Below are 22,212 nucleotides of genomic sequence, written 5' to 3'. Positions count from 1 at the left end.
TAGGTCTCAAATGGCCAGCCATGTTTGTTTACAAACGGGGACGTAGTTTGGGTTTTTACTGTAAAATGAAAAATCATGTGAAATAAATGAAAAAAAATTATAATGTGAAATTCCCATGTTGTTAATATGAAACTATGTGTGTTGTCTTAAAAATCTCGAATCAGTGAGATTGTAGCACGTAAAACATCTGAAGGGAAAGGCTTGGATTTGTGAATGAATGGGATGAGAAAAAAATAGTTCCGTTGTCCAATGAAAATTGATCTTTGTTCCGCTGACCAATCAGCTTCGAGAATCACTAATTGCACACTGTGCAAATATCAAAAAGTTATTACGCTGCATATTTGAGCCCATATGGGTAATAATCTCAGTTCTCTCATAGAGGAAGGATTGCATGAAGGCCAGCCAAAAAGTCTCTCTGATGCCCAGTGATGTGGTCGCGGAAAGGGTATGCATGTACTGTATTATCGGTACCGCCCGCTCATGGTGAGTCTCGTCAAGGTCAAGAAAGTTTTGTTCAAGCAACTAAATAATGATTGTAAATGTAATACATGTAGTGTTATTTGAACTTGTGCCGCGTTAGAGTTGACACGCGATTGTCAATCTCCAGTCCCTTCAGTTCAAAGTCTCCCCCCACATAATCTTGTCTTTATCGTTTATCATGCAACCATGAGATTTCGAAAGCGAAGTCTGCATGTTTGCCATGTTGTTCCTGAATCTTGTCAATCATATCAGTGTTAAAAAGGGACAGAAATGATATGAATGATTTCATTGGATTTATCAAAAAGGACAAGATCAGGTTTGTTGGCCTGGACAGGTCTGAGGCTGTATACGGGTCTATTTCAAATAATTTTGCATTTATCATTTACCATGACGCCTTCTATTTATTCTGGGTCGTGCCATGAATTGGATATTTTACGTTAATATGTGTATCACATCGCTCATCTACTACTTTTAAGGTGTACAAGGTAACGCTTGATTGAAACAGTGTTAACCAGTGTCCAGTGTCAATAAAACCAGACACACTAAACAGACAAGAAACAGGACAACTGCCCCCGATTTCATCTTAAAACATGAACATTTATTGAACTGTACCATCCCAATGTACCATTACGAGGGGGAGAAGTTGTGTTGGTAATAAACATTTTTATACTTTTTAAAAAAAATAATCATCATCCCATTTTCTGCCAGATGTTTGGGCTTGTTGAGAACCAACTGGTAGCACCTTCCTCATTGATAATCTAAAAAAATGTTTGTCCGATGTAGATATGTGGTTTTTATTCATCTGTTTGGCTGCTACAGCTACAGCCTGTGTTGGTGATTGTACGCCAGGTCTGCACACCTGCTGAACAAGAAGTACTACCATGGCTTCACAAAATCCAACAGAAAACACCAGGTAAACGTCGATTGTCATAATTATACATGTGTTACATAAAAGATTTGTTTATACCTCATACGTTTCCACGACCATAAATCCCTTAATTATCCCTGCACAAAATGGGAATGAGCGTGATATATTCCAGGAAACACAAAACTTAAAGAAATATTATTTCTTTCGTTTGAGGTACGAATAAGAAAGAAATTACTTTCTCCTACCGTAGGAAAATACAACATGGTGTTGTGTAATAGTAGAGGGCGCTTATAAGGGGCTATATAAGGTTAAGCATGTATAGAGTGGTCATTCTCGCTTGCAGTGCGCCACTGAAAACTTTACTTTTGTTATGGAAGCCCAAACACCTATCAACGACAAGTTAGACGCCATTTTGAAACAGTTGAATTCATCTAAAGAAGAGATAGCAAAAAGTATTGATGAACGATTAGAACTGAGAGTTGCTGGTTTAAGAGAAGAATTCTCAAAGACAAACAAGGAGTTACAGAAACTGAAAGCAGAGAAAGATTACGTATGGTCACGCGAGGGTAATCGCATTCAATATTCTTTTAATGAAGAGACTTTAGAGACATTTAAACAAATTGAATTTGGAATTCAGTACGGTAAGAGTGATTATGTAACTGAGTTAGTCAAGAATGAGATAGCCAGGATCGAGAACAGAAACAAACACATCAAGATTGCAGATTCGTCCGAGGGAGGCTGGGAGACCGTGAGAAACTACGTGTCCCGTGAATTGGCTGATGACTCCGATGATGACCGTCGCATCACGAGGGCCGAGAACAAGGCCATCAAGAAAATCAAGGCCAAAAACGCTCGTAATGCACGTGCGCGCCCATATAGGTATGGACCACGACCCATTCCAGCGTCAACAGCGGTCAGCGACAGCATGCACGGTCAGTCTGCTGTTGGTGGTTCTCAGCTTTTTCGTGCCCGTGGAGGCCAGAGGTCAACAGGGGCCTGCTTTCACTGCGGTGACTTCTCGCATTGGAGACGAAATTGTCCACTCGCCAACGGCCAGACCCAGCCCAAGCTCAACTCAGATAAACAATCAACGAGGTGAAGTCCATCACGAAGAAGCCGGGACAAAAGTTAAGTGTAGTTTTGAATCTTCTTCACTCAATAATGATACATTTAGATTAACAACCGATTATTATGAGTATGAGCAGGGTCAGGCTGAGATCTGCGTGAAGAATAGACTTAAAGAGAATGTTTCTTTTTGGAAGTATATCGGAGCAACAGATTTTGTGTTAGACATTATTGAAAACGGGTACAAGATTCCGTTTTACTCGACTCCTCCAATGATGGATAAGAGAAATAACAGATCTGCTATTAAAAACAGTGAATTTGTTGATTCGGCCATTCAAGATTTAGTACATAAAGGTCTCGTAGATGTTTGTGCCGTAAAACCTCATATCGTGAGCCCTCTATCAGTCGCTACACAATCGTCAGGGAGGAAAAGACTTATTCTAGACTTATCTATTATAAATAAACATATTTGGAAAACGTCAGTGAAGTATGAGGATTGGAGATCAGCTTTGATGTATATTGAACAAGGAGATTGGTTATCAAAATTTGACATTCATTCTGCCTATCATCATATAGACATTTATCCTGCACATACTGACTTTTTAGGATTTGCGTGGGGAGAAGGTGAGAATCGCATATTCTACAAATTTCTAGTTTTGCCTTTTGGCTTAACAACCGCCCCGTATGTTTTCACGAAAGTTACAAGGCAGTTGGTTAAATACTGACGGTTTCAAGGTCATAAGGTTGTAACATTTTTGGATGATGGAATTGTGTCTGCTAAAACGAAAGATTGTGCAATGTCTACAAGTGGTTCTATAAAGAATGACTTAATCAAATCTGGATTTGTTCCGAAAGTAGAAAAATCTTTGTGGGAGCCTCAACAATGCATTGAGTGGTTGGGCCTTATCATTGAAACTAAAAGTATGTCTTTGACAGTTCCAGCCAGAAGATTGGAAAAAGTTCTGAAAATGATAGATCGTTTGTTAGACATAGGCGTTCGAAGCAAGGTTTCTGTGAGAGATATTGCATCAGTGATTGGTCAAATTATTTCTATGAAAATGGTTACAGGCTCAGTGTGTCAATTGATGACTCGGTCTATGAGTTTGCAAACATTAGATGTATCATCATGGAACGAAAGTATCAGATTGAATGAAGTTAGTTTGCGCCAGTTAGAGTTTTGGAAAAGTAACATTCATAAGCATTCACAATGTTTTTTATCAGAAACACAAGGTGTGACTCGTGTTGTATATAGCGATGCAAGTGCTTCGGGATATGGTGGTTACTGTGTTCAATATGGAAACCAGAGGGCTCAAGGTCAATGGTCACGTGACGAGGCAGAACAAAGTTCTACTTGGAGAGAATTAACAGCGGTTAAGTGTGTATTACATGCTTTATCCAGATTTCTAACATCCCAGAGGGTAAAATGGTTTACCGATAACAGCAATGTGGAATCCATAGTGTCTAAAGGAAGTATGAAAGCAGATTTGCAGGAAATTGCTTTACAGATATTTGATTTATGTGTGTCACATGCTATTCATCTGGAGATTCAATGGATACCCAGATTAGAGAATCAGAAGGCAGATTATATCAGTAGGATTGTAGATTATGATGATTGGGGTATAGCTACCCACATTTTCAATGAGCTCCAACGAAAATGGGGTAAATGTGACATCGATAGATTTGCTACGCATTACAACTGTAAAGTTGTCAGATTCTGTTCAAGGTTTTGGAATCCTGGGTGTGAATACATCGATGCGTTCACACAGAGTTGGGATAGTGTAAATAACTGGGTAGTTCCCCCTGTGTACCTCGTGAGTAGAGTGTTGAAACACATGAAATGGTCAAAAGCGAAAGGTACTTTGATAATTCCGGCGTGGTATTCTGCAAATTACTGGCCATTATTGTGTCCTAACGGTATCTTCATACCACAAGTGTTGGATTTCTGTTATCTACCTAGAGAAAGAGAGGCTTACGTGCCAGGTAGATGTCAAGGGGGAATATTTGGTATTGAGCATTTGCATTTTAACATGTTGGCGTTGAAAATGCAATTTTGATGTTTATGTTTACAGATGTGTTTACTCGTGCTTATGTTTCTGAGTTGGAGATGTTGCCTGGAACTGCCAGGGATCTAGCTGACCAGATTCCGGACTTGTTGAATTGTGCTCGAGCTGATTCTACTAGCAGGAAGTACCATTACGGATTTAAAGCGTGGCAAAGGTGGGCTAATTCAAACAGCATATGTGTAGACGTGCCTGTTCAGCCTTTGCATTGTGCTATTTATCTTGTTGCTGTAATGCAGCGTAATGATTCGTTTTCATCAGTTCAGACTGCGTTTTATAGCATACGCCATGTGCATAATTTGTTGGGACTGCCAAGTCCGACAGATAATTCTCTTGTTCGAAATGTTCTTGAGGCTGCTAAGAGAAAGCTTTCGAAACCCAAATGTAAAAAAGAGCCAATTACTGTAGATATTTTAGAGAAATTGGTTGATGTTAAGCAACACAGCGATTGCTTGAAGGATATTCGCATTGTTGCTATGAGTTTAGTTGCTTATGCCGGCTTTTTGAGATCTGCTGAGCTTCTCAATTTGAAGAGATGTGATATTATTTTTTACGAATCTTATATGACAGTGTTTATTGAGAAATCGAAAACTGATATGTATCGAGATGGTGCCTGGCTATTAATAAGCAGAACAAGAGGGAAGCTATGCCCGGTTTCTTGGTTAGAAACATATGTTGAAGCGGCTTGTATTGATAATGAGTCACAAGAGTATCTTTTCAGAAACTTATCAAAGTGTAAGACATCTTACGTCTTAAGAAAACAAAATTCAAGTATGTCATATACTCGTTTGAGGGAAGAGTTTATTGAAGCTTTTGCCCCCTTTGTCAGAGATATATCAAAGTATGGTTTGCATAGTTTGCGTGCAGGCGGTGCAACAGCTGCAGCTAACAATGGTGTCCCGGACAGGATGTTTAAGAGGCATGGTAGATGGAAAAGTGAGAACGCAAAAGATGGATATGTAAAGGATTCAGTAGAACATCGTTTGTCAGTATCAATGTCGTTAGGACTATAGTATTATATTTTATCAGCCCGTTCTTTGAATCTCGAGTTGTGGTGCACTGCATAGCAATCCAGAAAGTGTTCTGTTATTTGTTGTATTGGAAGGTGATATATAGGAGAAATATTATTTCTTTCGTTTGAGGTACGAATAAGAAAGAAATTACTTTCTCCTACCGTAGGAAAATACAACATGGTGTTGTGTAATAGTAGAGGGCGCTTATAAGGGGCTATATAAGGTTAAGCATGTATAGAGTGGTCATTCTCGCTTGCAGTGCGCCACTGAAAACTTTACTTTTATTAATGATTGTTTCTAAGTTGCAGTATGTGCGGTTAACGGTGTTAACCATGATGGCCTGTCGCCCACGAGGTATGTCGCAAAAGATGGAGGCTTGTCGCCCTGAGAATGTCACAAACATGGAGGCTTGTTGCCCTGAGAATGTCACAAACATGGAGGCTTGTCGCCCTGAGAATGTCACAAACATGGAGGCTTGTCGCACCGAGAAACTGATGCCTGTCGCATGTAAACAGCAGCTCGTTGCTCATAATATTTTATTATCACTGATTATGGCTTGTTGCCTTTTGTAGGGCTCGTTGCCACGTATATTTGAAGCTCGTCGCGTTAATCGAGACTCGTCGTCAGTATTTGTATATTATCAATTTGTTCAATGTCATATGCTAGATATTGGGTATATCATGGATGTCCAATAACTGAGATATATGTAAATGTGATATTAATGTTGAATTAAACGGTGAGTTGTGGTGCACTGCATAGCAATCCAGAAAGTGTTCTGTTATTTGTTGTATTGGAAGGTGATATATAGGAGAAAGATAAATAAACTTGCAAAGTGAATTGTAACCTGAAACCTCGTTCTTGAGTGGAAATAGCAGTGTCGTCTTGCCTGGGTATCTTGTGTTGTAGGAACATCAGTGAATGAAATACTGCATGAACTATTGATATGTTTAGTAAAACGTATTGGTTTCAACAAAGATCAACCCCCATCACCATAGAAACCCTGTTCATCAACAGAAAAGGGGTATGTATAGCAGGAGCATCTGGTCTGTCAGAGCAAGGCTGATAACAGACATCAGCCAGACTAGGAACTGCACTAGAGAGACACTTTTATATGATCGTTCTTGTTGCATGTACAGTGTGAGCAAAGCCACCCTTTCGTTAATATGTGTCCATATCTATACACATTGAATGATGAAGACTCTAAACATCGGTGAAAATCCTCTTGATGGCAGATGACACAACTGAACACATCTGCCCATGTATTCTTTGACAGCTACTTGGTAGTCATTCACTGTATGCAGTTATGAAACTGAAATTAGTGACATGTGTGAGCATCTGTCCGCCCAGGCAGGTTTTCTCATTCATCATGCACTACTGATTCGTTTAAAGTATAGTTTGCATATTTGAGACCCATGTTGCCTGTTGATGTGGTTGGACTAAATTAAATTTGACACCGAAATCTCAGACAATGTCAGTACAAGTTGTTAGTACTTCCAACTTTAAATGTCTAAGCTTAACTGGTGATACAGTGACGTTTCCATAACCATTACTTAATAATTAGTCCTACCGCCACAAACTTGACTAAGTCCTGATATATTCCAAGAATTGCCTCCTTATATGGAACAAAAAAAATCCAAAGTAATAGAAACTACAATATGATTATATTTTAAACTACAATCCACGCTCGCAAACTAATATGTCACCTCGTTCTACAGTGGAAATAGCTGACACCCCGAGTATCAACGCGACACTCCTCTAGTTCAGTCTGTAATACAACTGTTCACAAGTGCAGTACGTAGATGAAATGCCAGTAAAGGTAGATACTTTGTTAGGTTTTTGTTGTTTTACATAGTTTGGTGAAAGTGGCAAGAGAGAGAGCCAACTGGACTGGGAGGAGTACTTCATGGCCATTGCATTTCTGTCTGGAATGATAAACAAAGACCCCATCACGCAGGTAAAATTGGGATTCATGTATATCACGTGCTTTTAGTGAAAAGAAGCTATGGGTCTTAAAGAGGTTGTTTGCACTGCAGTAATACAACAGTTTTTGCGAAGAACTTTAAGCATAAGTCAACAGAAATGAACAGTATTATCAATCGTCCTCGCCGTCGGGTAGCAATTACACACATTCTGGCCACTGTAACGAGTCCATCTTGTGACATGTACCCTACCCTGCAGTACCCCTGACAGTTAAAAGGACACTGTTGTGTAATGACACACCTATCATCCAAAACTGGCCCCATCGGGAGATATCGCTTGGGTGAGGTCAAGCGATATCTACATTGTAGATATCGCTGCAAAGAAATTGCATCACAATGCCTTGCAGACCATTGTGACGTTACTGGTTACCATGACGTCACAATAAAAAGACATCATTAATGGCTCTGCTACTGAAGCTGTTAGCAGTACGTTTTATGACTGTTTGTTACTGTCTACAAACTGAAAAAGTTGGAAGAATGATGTTGGATGATAAATAAAATCTCACCCTCGTGTCTTTCGAAATCAAATATATCAACACTCGTTGATAAAAGTAGATAAACTTTTTTTTATCTTTTATGAACTCTTGTTGATATATTTGCTATCAAAAGACACTCGGGTGAGATATAGAGAATCTCACCCTCGTGTCTTTTGATATCAAATATATCAACACGAGTTGATAATAGTGGAAAAATTCCGAAGCTGTGGGAGCCATTTTTGGATGATAAACTCTCTTTAACACAGTTAATGTATTAATTGTGGGCGAGTTGTAGGTCGGAGCGTGTATTGTCAATACTAAGAAAAGGATCGTCGGAACCGGTTACAACGGGATGCCTAACAACTGTAGCGATACATTGCTCCCCTGGGAAAAAAAGACGCCGCCAGCCAACTGGGAACTAAATATTATTACGGTAAGTCATAATAATGAAAATTGCTACATGTTAACATTACAGAATTACATACACACACATGCACACGCACACGCATGCACACACGCACACACACAGACACACAGAAACAGACACACAAACACACACACACACACACACACAGAAAGAGACACAGTCAGACACACACACTGAAACAGACACACAAACACACAGAGAAACAGACACCCAGACACAGACACACAAACACACACACAAAAACAGACACATGCACAAACACACACGGAAACAGACACAGGCAGACACACATACAGAAACAGACACAGGCAGACACAGAGAGAGAGAGAAACAGGCACAGGCAGACACACACACACACACACACACACACACACACACAGGCAGACACACACACACACACACACAGAGAAACAGACACAGGCAGACACACACACACACACACACACAGACACTCATACTGAAATCTGGCTTCGAAATTGGTCTCCTTTTCTTGAAATGTTTAAATACATGGAGCTTTCAGTCAGTTAAATCCAAAATCTCAGCGCCAGAGAACAAACAGTTAATACATCACTTAAGAAATTTAGGCTGATGTACATTTGCATATTTGGGCGGGTGGGGGTGGATATAATTTTTGTGTTTTAATTAATCAGGTTTGCCTGTAGTTGATATGCAATCATGAGTGTATACCCTTGGTGTATGTCCCTTAATTTTCTTGCAGTCTGCCATGCAGAGATGAATGCTGTGATAAACAAGTTCACAGCAGACTTGGAAGACTGCACTATGTACGTGTGCCTGTTTCCATGTAACGAGTGCGCCAAGATCATCATCCAGTCTGGCATCAAGACAGTGGTCTACTACTCGGACAAGAAACGTGACAAGGAGGAAGTAAAAGCCGCGAAGATCCTGTTTGAGGAGGCTCGTGTCGAAACAAGGTTTATTACGATTTCAACCAGAATTCCTCACTTACACCTATAAGATCTGAATACTGTTTCTAGAATTGTAGTCAGTTTTTATTCAATAGGTTGTATAAAAATTGATTAGACTGTGAAGAATTCTAGTGTATACTTATCAATGAGATAAATCCCCTACCTCTGCCGCGTGACTGAAAATGTCACCCTCGAATTCTATCCACGGCAGATATTCGTATTTGTATTCCATATATCATGACTATGAAACATTCGAAGCACATATTTAACGGAATGTCAGGTTATGTTAAATAAAAAGTATAGAAGGATTACATGGTCTTGTTTACATATTTGGGTTTCAAGTCCATATTGTCACATTTCCATAAGGAAATACTACTAACACTTGAAGTAAGTGTGTTTGGGTTAAACACACATTAAGTGAGTTTCACTTTAAATAACTGAGCTTGTTTCAGAGAATATAATGGGAAGAAAAAGCAGGTTATGGTGAATTTCCAGTCCATTGAAGACACCGCCTAAGAACGGAAGAAAGGCTCCTGGAAATCTTTGTATTCATTTGCAGATTTGCCGTCAAGGGAAAATACAAGGCTCCTTTATTGCAGTATTTAGGTATAAAGATAATTATCGTATTTCTTTCAATATTCTATTTCGCAACGTATTTGATTATAATGACCTTTGAGTATCTGTATAGTTCCATTTAGCCGATACTTTAACTTCTACGGAACACTTTGACGGAACTGTTGTCATCCAAGGGTTACCTCCCCTTAAATTATCTCCCTTTGTCGTAAGTGACTAGCCCGTACACAAACTGTTGACGTTTTCATTTAACTCGTCAATCGTCGTTCGTTTCGCAATGCACCACTTATGTTACATGGCTAGCGTGTATTCTTTCGCTTCCAACAGCCTTCTCCTAGTTTTCAAGAATATGTTTTGTTAAAGTTAATTTTGAATATAATCGTATCTAAATGTATGATTTTTCGTGACCCTAAATATTTTTGATACTTTTATTTATATTTTTTAAGAATTTGCAAACACGAAGCTACTTTTTAAGTAAAATACAAGGGGTGCTGAACCGTCCCTATGTGTTGGGTAGGGAGAATTTACGTTTCAAGGTTTTACATTTGTAATGAAATAATTTAACTTTCTGGTAGACAACTACACAAAAAGCATATAATAAATAGGATAGCCACGAGTATTAAATATATTTTCCCCCGTCACGAGATGAGAGAAACATGATATTTCACTGAACACATGGAATATCCCCTATATTCGTTGTCAATAAATGCGACGAAAACAGTTATATATTCGTAAGAAGTCTTTGCTAAAAGAAGAATCCACCGTGACCGTATCCTGGTGGCACCAATGCTAGTTGCTTCACAATATATGACTCAGTGTTCCCTCTCTTGTACGTTATCACTAATAATCTCCAATAAAAGTCTTCCCACTTTCTGTAAGACTTGTGGTCTATTACTGTGAATGTCTTTGAGAGTCTGGATGATGATCTTGGCGCACTCATTACATGGAAACAAGCACACGTACATAGTGCAGTCTTCCAAGTCTGCTGTGAACTTGTTTATCACAGCATTCATCTCTGCATGGCAGACTGCAAGAAAATTAAGGGACATACACCAAGGGTATATATACACACTAATATTTTGCATGAGAAAATATTTTATCTAATACAAACCTTCCCGATGCATATACTGCATATGCACTATCGCGTTGTAATGATTAAAACAACCGTAAATAAATCATTCATTGAAATTCAGAACTTAATGCCTTCAGATAGCAAGGGGGCGGTCGGGTAGCACAGTGGTTAAAGCGTTCGTTCGTCACGCCGAAGACCCGGGTTCGATTCCTGACATAAATACAATGTGTGAAGCCCATTTCTGGTGTCCCCCGCCGTGATATTGCTGGAATATTGCTAAAAGCGGCGTAAAACCATACTCACTCATTCAGATAACAGGGTCGCATGGATACTCGGCGCGTCAGCTATTTCCACTGTAGAACGAGGTGACGTGTCAGCTTGCGAGCGTGGGTTGTTGTTTAAAATGTAATCATATTGTAGTTTCCATTACTTTGGAATTTTTTTGTTCCATATATGGAGGCAGTTCTCGGAACACACCGCTGATGTAGATCTAACGTCTTTTCCTAGCAAGCCATTTTCAACGTTTCTACTTCATTTCCCAGAAAATAACGAGTAAGTACGCACCCATGCTGGCATCCTGTTATGTTTGTGATTTATTTGCATAGACAAGATAGTTGTATGTTGCTATAGTTTTTTTGTGAACTGCAATGCGCCGTGAGACTGCTATCCTCGCGCATCCCGTGACATGTGACTATTTTGTTTGGTGCATATGTTAGCAGAATTGAATGTTGTCATCCAAATGTATTTGCGTTTTCATATTGTATTTTACGGTGTTTAACACAGTACATAAAATAATTTTAAGAGACCATTACCAGTCATAATCTGTAGCTTAGCATAGGTGTTTCATGCACAACACGAGTTAGCTCCCTTTGCCCTTTGTTTACCAAGCTCCCCACAGCGACAGTACGTTCCCGGAGCTCTCTATAGAGTGTAACGAAGGTGTCACGCGCTGGGACGGAACTTGTTTGTTTACCAAGCTCCTAACAGTGATAGAACGTTCCCGGAGCTCTCTATAGAGTGTAACGAAGGTGTCACGCGCTGGGAAGGAGCTTGTTTGTTTACAATGGTTTCGCTAGTAATGGCCCTCGAGCACTTTGTTGTTTATGTTTAAAGACTTTATTGCCATTTACCATTTAAAGTAATCATAACGTTTTAGCTTGTGTTGTAAACTGTAATCTGATAATACTAACCACGTGGGTGATGTAAACACAGGAGTTACTTCCCTTAGCTTCAGGAATTGTGAACTGACTTGTGTCGTTTTTGATGATGATGTCGTGGTGTTAAAAGTAGTCAATTAGTTTTCCTTTTTGTATTTTAACCTAGTCTGTAAACATAAATGTTTTACTTCTCGACTGATAATAATATCACAATCTAGACTGTGTCGTGTTGCATTAGTGATCATTGTTGGAGACAAAACCTTAACAGTAGTTTTGTTTTCCTGCATAGGAGTCACCATGGAGATGTGTTGCTCCATCTGAATTGTCTCTCTTTGGGGGTGAGTGCTGATCAGCAGCTACATTAATAATATTGAAACTTTTAATTACCAATCTAGTCACTGTCCATTTTTTATTATCAGTATTAAGTTGTTTTCAACTATAGCATTCTATTTCATCAACCCCTTTTTTCATATAACATTCCTTAGTTGTTGGTATGAACTATTCAGAGTAGGATATGTTGGGTTATCATGTAATTGAAATGTATTTTCATCGTGTAACATCCGAACGGGCGAAATATCCATGTCTGAATATTGTTGGATGAAGTTTGTTGTGAATTGAAATGCTTTTTCATCATAATAACTTATGTACACTGTTACCACGTGGCCATGTTTATAAGAAATGCTATATGTATTTGTTTTAGGTGATGCCTTGGGTGGCTACAATTCTGGCTACTACGGCGAATAAAAGTGATGGAAGAGTGATATTTTACTTGATCCTCTTTAACCCCCCACACAAACACAACTTATCAGCATCGTAATGGTGCTTTGGGATGGTGCAGTTCAATAAGTGTGATGTTTTGATCGAGGGATGTTCTTAGTATAGAACTCGATTCACATTGTCCTCCTTCACGTCTGTTTAGTGTGTCTGGTTTTATTGATATGGCACACTGGTTGACACTGTTGCAATGATGTTTTAAAAGTGCACCTTAAATGTTGTAGATGAGCGATGTGATACACATATAAAAGTAAAATACCCAGTTCATAGCTATTCATATTCATACATATATCAATACACCGATTATTCCTATCCTGATGACAGTATTACATTCATACAATGCATATTTTGTACTGAATCTTCCCCTTTACTGCTAGGAACGGAAAGGTTCCGGGAAATTGAAAACAATTCTCAGAGATGTTCCGTCAGAAAATATATCAATGTTAAATGTTAGACCCAGGGAATGTTTGAGTCGAGCCTAGGGGAATTCTTGGGGTGTTTCTGGATTGGGTGTCAGAAATGTCACAAGACCGAATGTGGAGAACCTCATCCTGTCCTGGGTATGTCGATGGGATCACGTTATACCGACACCCGCTACCGCCTGAGTCTCTTGAACCAACACCCTGAGGTGAAACGGGTCATCACCCTGTGAGTTTAAAAAAATGCAAAAGGAGGACTCCGCTTTGCGTGCTTTCTTGCAGGGACCCCACTGTATCCACTTACCTGGTCCGGTTAACACTCGCGACACCTTCTATGGAGGACAAACCAATGCCACTCGATTATGCTACGAAGCCCAAGAAGTTGAAACCATCAAGTATATCAATATATGTTCACTTTATCCTTACATTTGTAAGACCGGAGCGTTTCCCACGGGACACCCAACTCTTCATCAGCCACCCGTGGACACGTTGTTTGAGCTGAAAGGACTTATCCAATGTCGTGTCCTACCCCCGAAACGACTCTACAATCCGCTACTGCCCTACAGATCTGGTGGAAAACTGCTCTGTCCTTAGTGTCGCACATGACTCACCCTGTGAGCACCACGACGAAGAGAGGTTTTGTGTGGGCACGAACGCCACCGTAGAACTCCATGAAGCTGTGAAGAAGTATCGACACCTTTGCAAACCATGACCCCGACACCCAGCAACTGGGGTTGTGCTTTCTCTCTCATGCAACAAGCCTGACCCTATGAAAAAGAAACACAATGGGTGTGCCACACTGGGGTGGCGTGTGGGACAGAAACCAAACAACCAGGAAGCAGGGATTCAGTGCCTTAAACATGTTAAAACCAACAGACGCTCTCTGGTCATCTCTTTTCACTGAACTGTCCAAGCAAAAACATCGTCCCTCTGATTGATGTTCCTCACGTTGTGATGGCTGTTGGTGTTTTATCTGGAAGAAACACGTGTTTTGAGAGAGAACCGTCAAGTGTAGACTTGGAAAGAAACAATGGACAGAAAAGTGAATCGACAACATCATGTCCAAACTTATGAATGCCAAGACATGATGCGACATGGGGAGGCACGGGTGGCCCAGTCATCTAAGGCGCCGCAATTCGCTGTGCAGAGTTGCGTCCCTTGGACACGCCAGAAACCTATGATAGTGGGTTCGAATCCTGGTTCGTCCCAATTAAGTTTCTAGGTTTGTCAGCACCATACCCGTGCTCGTGGGTTTCACCGAAGTGGTTAACGTCTGAGACATGCATCACTTCGGGCTTTCCTCCCACATTAAGCTGACACGCCGCGATATAACTGGAATACTGTTAAAAGCGGCGTTAAATCCAACTCGCTCACTCACTGAAGCGACATGGGTGGTAAAGGGTGCGGTGAAGGGAACGGTGAAATGACCGCTGAACTGTGGGGTGAAGTGTACGTTGTGATATGTGCGAAGATAAAGGCCGACGATGTGTACGCCAAATTACGTACAAAGGCCGACGAAGCGATGTGCGACATGATACGATTGAAGATAAGGAAACTGACTGAGCCCAAGAAAGTAGCACCGAAGAAGAAGATAAAGAAGACCCAATAGAAAAAAAACCATCAAACCAGCGGCAGCAGCATCAACAACTGTAGAAGCAGCAACCACAACAGCAGCAGCAACAGCAGCAGCAGACACCGAAATGAAAGAGACATCCTTTTTGAAACCTGCAACACCTGCAAATAGGCGACCACGGAAGAAATTGTCTCTGAAGATCTCTCATCAAGAACATCTGTAAATACCATGCTATTCTTAGGGATGTGTTTGTCATAATGATGATGATGATGAGTATCACGAATGCATGACTATGATCTTGGGTATACTTAAGGGTTCTTTTCTTGTTGGATTGACAGGACACCCATCCTCCCTTCCCCCGTTGTCAGTTCAGTGCAGACCCTATTGGAACAGTGGTGTGAACAAACCCCTCGGGAGCCAACCTATTCGCCCAATGCGTCTGTGACGGTGAGGATCATGAAGCGCTCAAGCTGACAGCCCTCCCTTCCATGGATCTGGACACACCCACCCTGCTTGATGCTTCTTGGTCACCAGCATCACAAGAGGATGTCATCTCTTCAGGTATGGCCATGGTTTGCCATGACGACAATGTTGACGACGATCATTATGGAGAAGCTCAACTCACTTCCATACAAAGTGAATGTAATGCTTGTCGGCACAACAATATGCTGAGATACACAAGCTGCAACAGTTGTCAAGTGATGTGTCATCTCTGTTTCAGGGAGGCCATAGACTGTACCTGTTTTACTGATGAGGAGTCCCAAACATGTGTGGAACCTATTTGGGTCAATATGATGGACCACATCTCTTGGTGATCCCATCTTCACTTGAAGAGTTTGAAGATGAAAGATGAAAGGTTTTTGCATTGTTGAAGGGACATGCAAAGCACTCCCTCCTCGGTTGTCTTTTCGTATTTCCTATGTATCTGGTTGTTGTTGTTGTTCATTATTAAACAGTGATTGATTGAACTGACTCTTTGTGTCTTGATTGATCTCAACTGCAATAGGGTGCCGAACCGAATGTAGAGGCTGAGTTGAGATGTCGTCTACGTTGTCGATCTGTCTGTCTGTCTGTCATGTCTGTGCACATGCTCGTTGTAAAAGTTAAGAAACAATAAAGAAAAAAATAGATAAAAGAGAAAGACCATGCTTGAAAGATGAGTTGCCTTGTAAGACGTCAAGGAGTCCACATGGTGTTCAGACTGTGGTAAGACATTTTCTAGAAGACATGCCTTACCTAGTCATAAAAAAAACATGTCCATGGCTTACCACCACCGCCTCTACCATCACCACCAGCACCGCTGCCGTATGTCACTCAGCCATAACACAGGATGAGGTCATGTGGTGATGAGGATGTATTGATGATGATGACCTCACCTTCACCCATCTCTCCCGAAAGAATGCTTTTCATCCTTTGCTTTGACTACCCTCTCACCACCAACCCACCAAAACAGAAAAAAACCACCCCAACCTTCTCCTTCCTTCCTCTTCCCGCCCCTCCTCCGCCTCCCTCCCTGGGAACTGTCACGAACTGTAGTGGGTATAAAACTGTGGCCGATTCTTGGACCTACCACTCCTTGGTCAACAATGCCACGCCTAACTCAAATTCAGAGAAACCAGGCTGTCAGACGTTTGGAAGCTGGAAAGTCTGTCCAAGATGTTGCCCGTCATTTCAACGTTAACATAACCACAATTTACCGTCTCCTGCATCGATACAATGCTACACAGACCACAGATGACCTTCCTCAGAGCGGTCGTCCTAGGGTCACGACACCTCGACAAGATCGGCAGATTACCCGTCAAGATAACTGCAAGTGAAAGTGCTCGACAGACCATAGGAACACATTATCGACACATTAGCCCGGACACTGTGATCCGATGTCTCCGTTCCAACAACTTCAGATGTCCCCGACCAGCACGTCCTCTTGTTCTCCAACCACTGCATCAAAAAGCACGACTTCAGTGGGCACAGGGTCATCAAGCTTTTGCCCCTTGCCCCTTGCCCCTTTTTAAACCGGTACCTGCGTCTAATTACTCTTACATCTATCATTGGTCAATCCCCCCCCCCCCCCTTGCACACACACACACACACACACACCCTACGCTAGATCATTCTAACCTATCAACCTATCCGTGTTTCATATCAAAATCCTTATTACATCGTTTGTAATATGAACTTCTCGATTCCCAGAATCCGGAATATTTCCCCCTATACCATATATGTGTATCTGTGGTCAGTCTCTTCTTGGCCTCTTTTTACACCTACTCTATTTCTGATAGCTTATATGTTCCTTCTGATGTCGTTACTATCGACCTGCTCTGATATACAACAACACTCGATTGTTTATCTAACCTACCGGCTTTTGCCCTTGTGTATCAGTGGCCAAGTGCATTCATTCCTTGGGCTGTAACTACCTTCCATATGGGCATTAACTACGAACTTTGTTAGCTCTAAATATGTTTTTTACAACGCGTAGTTTTCCCTTGTGCCTATGTTTTGTTGTTTGATTTACCTCTAATTGTCTAATTATGTATTACCCTTTGTGTCCTACTGAGTTGATAATTACTGTAATTTCATGCCTATAACTTTACAAAAATGTCATAGGTTATCGCTTGCTGAAGTAAAACTCGTAATGTGACCTACTTCAGCAGAACCTTGAAATATCACTCCCCGGAGTCTGCATATTGTGCATACTGTTGGCTGCAATCAGTTGATACGTTAAGGACAATGCTACACTTGCTGTAATATTCCAGTGTGTGGCATCAGAAATAACATCCACTCACATTCACAGTAATAGACCACAAGTCTTACAGAAAGTGGGAAGACTTTTATTGGAGAATATTAGTGATAACGTACAAGAGAGGGAACCTTGAGTCATATATTGTGAAGCAACTAGCATTGGTGCCACCAGGATACGCTCACAGTGGATTCTTCTTTTAGCAAATACTTCTTACGAATATATACTAGCCACATAAAAAAGAGAAAATATATTCTGGATTGAAATACAACACAGCAAGAACAAAATGATGCAGACGCTGTAGCAGCTGAATGATCGGAGCAAAAGAAAAAGTCAACGGGACCTAAACAACATCTGTTACGATGACGTCAGAAGATCAAAATGGATTAGGGGGTCAAACGACAAAGTCACAAAGTCAATAACGGGTATGACCACCCTGTGCGTGAATCACAGCAGTGCATCGGTGACGCATGGAGTCCACCGGACGTTATCTGGAGGATGTGGAAGACAACGCAGACGGCGCTCCATTTCATCCCACACATGCTCTATTGGGGAGAGATCTGGATAATTTGCAGGCCATGGTAGTAACATGACATTGTTATGGTGAAGGAAATCCATTGCGACCCAAGCCGTGTGAGGACGAGCGTTGTCCTGTTGAAATGTCAATCCCGGGCCTTGACGTTGCAGGAAAGGAATGACCACAGGCCTAAGAATCTGATCTCTGTAGCCTGGACCGGTGAGATTGCCCTGAACAACCACCAAAGGGGTTCGGTGCCGTGCTGTTATCCCACCCCAAATCATCACAGAGCCACCTCCAAAACGAGTCCTCTTCACAATACAGTTGCGTGCATAACGTTCTCCCGAACGCCGGTAGACACGTTGGCGCCCGTCACTGTGGGAAATGTTGAACCTCGATTCATCAGTAAAGACAACATTTCTCCACCATCTTCGAGGCTGGCGAACATGATTTCGACACCATCTTAGACAGTTGACTCGATGACGGTGTGTCAGGTTGGGTCGTGGTCGAATCCCGTACTGAGGTAAACGATTCCTGACAGTGTTGGGATGGATACAGCGCAGTCCAGGAATTGTCTGGGACGTCGTTACTGCCGTTTGGAACCTGTGTCGGAGATGTGTAACTCGAATCCATCTGTCCTGTCTTGGCGTCGTTACTCGGGGACGTCCTGAACGTGGGTGGTCGGCAACGTCATTTGTGTTCTGATAACGCCTCACCAATGCCGATATCGTGTTACGATGGCATTGGAAATATGTTGCCACCTGTTGTTGCCTCATTCCCGCTCGGATCATTCCAATGGCTTCATGACGCTGTGCAGCTGTCAATCTTGGCATGATTTGCTTTTGATATGCTTGTGTCTGCGCCTGAGAAGTTTTGAATTTTTGAATGACCACAGATCATGCTTTCCAAAGTGACAGCGAATTTTGAGTTGCACATGCTGTGTACAGCTGCACAGGATGCACGTGTAGTAACACATTGCACGTCTATAGGCCCCCATCAATGACGTCATATCGCATGGCACGTGCATGAACGTTTGAATGTCTCCAAAAATTGCTGTCTTCAAACCTATATTTCATATATGGACGGTGTGCCCTTATATCTATATTTTCTTTATGTGGCTAGTATAGTTCCAACTAAAATCTGTTTCTTATACAGTGGCGAAGCAACATATACGCAAAACAACAGTTGTTTTTAATTGCCTCTCTCGGCAATCCATCGGTCTGTCCGCTAGAGTAAATGCCATTGGTCAAAGGGAAGCTACTCTAACCCTAGTCTATGAGACGTCACGGCCACGGTCAGACGTTGTTGACAGTCGGTCTGTCCTGTCATTACGTTAAGGAGTGCAATCGGATGTACACACAGCGACAAAACGATACAAGGTAACGATTGAAACATATTTCAGCCAAATCCAACTATTTTAATTTGTGGAGAAGGTTTCAAGCCACAGAGGTCTCACAAGCACAGATATGGCTACTGATCCCGCTTGGCTAGGCCTCGCAAAATTGTTTCGAAATTTATATCTCCAAAGTTGCCAAAATTTATAAAAATGCCTTAGCTACGCCACAGTTAAACACTGATTTTCAGTATATTAGACTGTTCTTTTGATAATGATAGCAATTATCCCTGTAGATTATCCAGATTCCCGATGGTTAATTCTGACTCGATCGCCGAATGAGGAGGGTGACGCCATGTTTGTTTATAAACAGTGAAAGTAGTCCTACTTGACCTTTGAAATTTGCATCTATATCCGCATATGACCCCAACGGATATCTTTTTTATCCGTTGGATTTATCCTGCCGAGAAACCTACCAATTATATGATAAATTTGGTTACAAATACAAAAAGATAACTTGAGAAAATAGGGCTGTCTTGTGTGAACGGTCTGACATTGTTCGTCTCCGAAATCATTACCTTCGTACCATCAAGCAGAAACGTGAAGAAAGATATGAGCCCGTCTTCTTAGATGAGACATGGGTAAATGGGTCACACACAGCCAGCAGTCAGTGGATACCCAGTGGTGACTGTAAGGAGTCTGGTAGAAAGTTACCAATGGGAAATGGTGAAAGACTCATAGTTCTCCATGCTGGTTCTGCTAGTCAGGATTTTCTCCCAGACTGTGACCTCGTCTTTAGAGCCAAGTCCAAAGACAACAGGGACTACCACACAGAAATGAACGGCAATGTATTTCTGGAGTGGGTGAAAGATAAATTAGTCCCTGCTTTGCCTACCATGTCACTCATTGTCATGGACAATGCACCGTATCATAGTGTGCAGGATCCAGAAAGCAAGACTCCAACCTCTAATAACCGTAAAGGAGACATGGTTACTTGCATGCAACGGAGGAACATTACCTTTCCTTCTCAAGCGACGAAACCACAGCTCTATGAAATCATCAAAACTATGAAACCTGACCCCGTGTATAAAGTTGACAGTTACATCAAGGGTCAGGGTCACGCTGTCTTACGACTGCCACCTTATCACTGCAACCTGAATCCAATCGAGTTGGTATGGGGCATCGTCAAAGGAGACGTTGAACGATCGAACACAACGTTCAAATTACTAGACGTTGAACAACTCGTAAAGGTTGGGTAACAGTAGAAACATGGAGGCGTTGTGTGGCCACAATCGTTGACGAGATAGGGCCACGTTATTGGTCACGAGATGGACTACGGCCAGCAACAATCCAACCTATAATAGTGGCAGTCGGTTCAGGCATTAGCAGTTCCAACGACGAGATCTATGGCATGAGCGAGTCAGATTGCGACTGAAATTATCATGAGACGGCCCCTCTAACGCTCTGTCATTTCCCCTATCACAGAACGTGCAGTGCATGCGTGCTTGCGCTGTGCCTTCCACGGTTTGTCCCCCCCCTACGTGTCATGTACACATTTCTACACAAAATTACATGATAGTTTCTTAAAGAACTTCATCCGTCATGGGTCTTAAAATAAACAAAATTCAGATTTTGTTGTGTACAGGGTATTTATGGTCAAGTACCGTATTGATGTTTTATACACTTTTCTGGATTTAGAGTTATTTTGCAATTCATTGTTCTCATTTGGAGTCAAACGGACTGTAGGTTCTGTGAGGGTACGGTTCCTTTCCGGAGCATAACTCATAAACGGTTCAATATTTTTTCATGAAACTTTGCAGATTTGTCAGGTACCTGCTGAACTGGTGCCTTTTGGTATTTAGAAATTTTAGAAATATTTATTTTTTTACGTTTCCATGGCAGCAAGATATACTTAGGTTCCAAACTCTTCTCTTTTTTTTACAATTTCCATGACAAGTTCCACCTCGGTTAAAAAAAGTTAGGGTTTGTTCAGATTTAATTATGTCATACATTCTGCAACAGGGCGGGGGATATAGCCACGTTAGTGGCAAACTCTTGTTGTGTTTGCTGTGTTTCCATGGAAACAATTTGGACAAAAACAAGTCTAAAACAAGTAACGTTGTTTCCCGCCCCAACCCTACAGCTAATGAATATTTCTGCATGAAACCATTATCCTCCAGGCTAATATTTACATGATTGTTTTTCGTATTAGCAAAGACATTTACAATAACAACTTAAACAAATGTATCCAAAAAAGGAGGAAGCATATGTTTTTGAGTTAAAAGCACATTCTAGTTACTGTCGTTATATAATCAGGTCTGGCAGCAGTGAGATTCTAGGTTTTATCAGCCAAGCCGTGGAAAGGTATGCGTCCGGCGATGTCCCCGATTGGAACCATGAACATGGTGAAAAGGAGTGGCCCCAAATACAGATGCTTGCGGGACTCCACAGGGCAACTGGATCTGTTCGGAGATAGACTTGCCAACTGTCACACTGGGATCGAACATGCAAGTAAAACTCCAGCCACACTGAGGCTGTACCCAAGATACCAAAACACGTTGTCAACCGCTTTAGAGTCAGTGAGTGAGTGAGTGAGTTGGGTTTAACGCCGCTTTTAACATTATTCAAGTCATATCAGGCGTTGAACCACTTTAGTAGTATGATTTGGTCAAAAGCGGCTAGCAACTTTTGCTGAGGAGAGAATTAGTAATGACGATTGTTACTAGTTACACCTTGTTCATTCCTCAGATGATGTCAAGTCTC

General features: G+C 41.4%; 1 protein-coding gene, 1 long non-coding RNA gene and 1 pseudogene across 3 annotated transcripts; all 3 read left to right on the top strand.

Annotated features, from left to right (window-relative positions):
• Nucleotides 1-1,817: 1,817 nt before the first annotated feature.
• LOC139450601 (integrase/recombinase xerD homolog) lies at nt 1,818-6,135 on the top strand. 2 transcript variants are annotated; one of them, XM_071232367.1, is made up of 4 exons: nt 1,818-2,475; nt 2,554; nt 4,483-4,630; nt 5,789-6,135. In XM_071232367.1, exons 1-4 carry the CDS (start codon nt 2,128-2,130, stop codon nt 5,805-5,807), a joined length of 516 nt encoding a protein of 171 aa, XP_071088468.1. In that variant the 5' UTR covers nt 1,818-2,127; the 3' UTR covers nt 5,808-6,135. The 2 variants fall into 2 exon arrangements, with proteins under 2 accessions (XP_071088468.1, XP_071088467.1); XM_071232366.1 differs by lacking the exons at nt 1,818-2,475; nt 2,554; nt 5,789-6,135 and adding an exon at nt 3,148-3,783 and having other exon boundaries at nt 4,483-5,486.
• An 854-nt stretch (nt 6,136-6,989) lies between these two features.
• LOC139451118 (deoxycytidylate deaminase-like) lies at nt 6,990-9,810 on the top strand (annotated as a pseudogene).
• A 4,494-nt stretch (nt 9,811-14,304) lies between these two features.
• On the top strand, nt 14,305-15,802 carry LOC139450326 (uncharacterized). The gene is made up of 3 exons (XR_011652222.1): nt 14,305-15,081; nt 15,201-15,423; nt 15,584-15,802. It is a non-coding gene; the product is annotated as an uncharacterized lncRNA (long non-coding RNA).
• The last annotated feature ends 6,410 nt before the right edge of the window (nt 15,803-22,212 follow it).

This window comes from Haliotis cracherodii, unplaced genomic scaffold, assembly GCF_022045235.1.
Source record: "Haliotis cracherodii isolate W230 unplaced genomic scaffold, xgHalCrac1.p SCAF_8, whole genome shotgun sequence".
NCBI classification, from domain to species: Eukaryota; Metazoa; Mollusca; class Gastropoda; order Lepetellida; family Haliotidae; genus Haliotis; species Haliotis cracherodii.
This window is presented reverse-complemented; position numbering and strand designations above follow the sequence as displayed.

Bases quoted from the DNA above. Each gene is read 5' to 3' on its own strand.
- LOC139450601 (XM_071232366.1), top strand. From the start codon at position 4,518: ATGTTGCCTGGAACTGCCAGGGATCTAGCTGACCAGATTCCGGACTTG.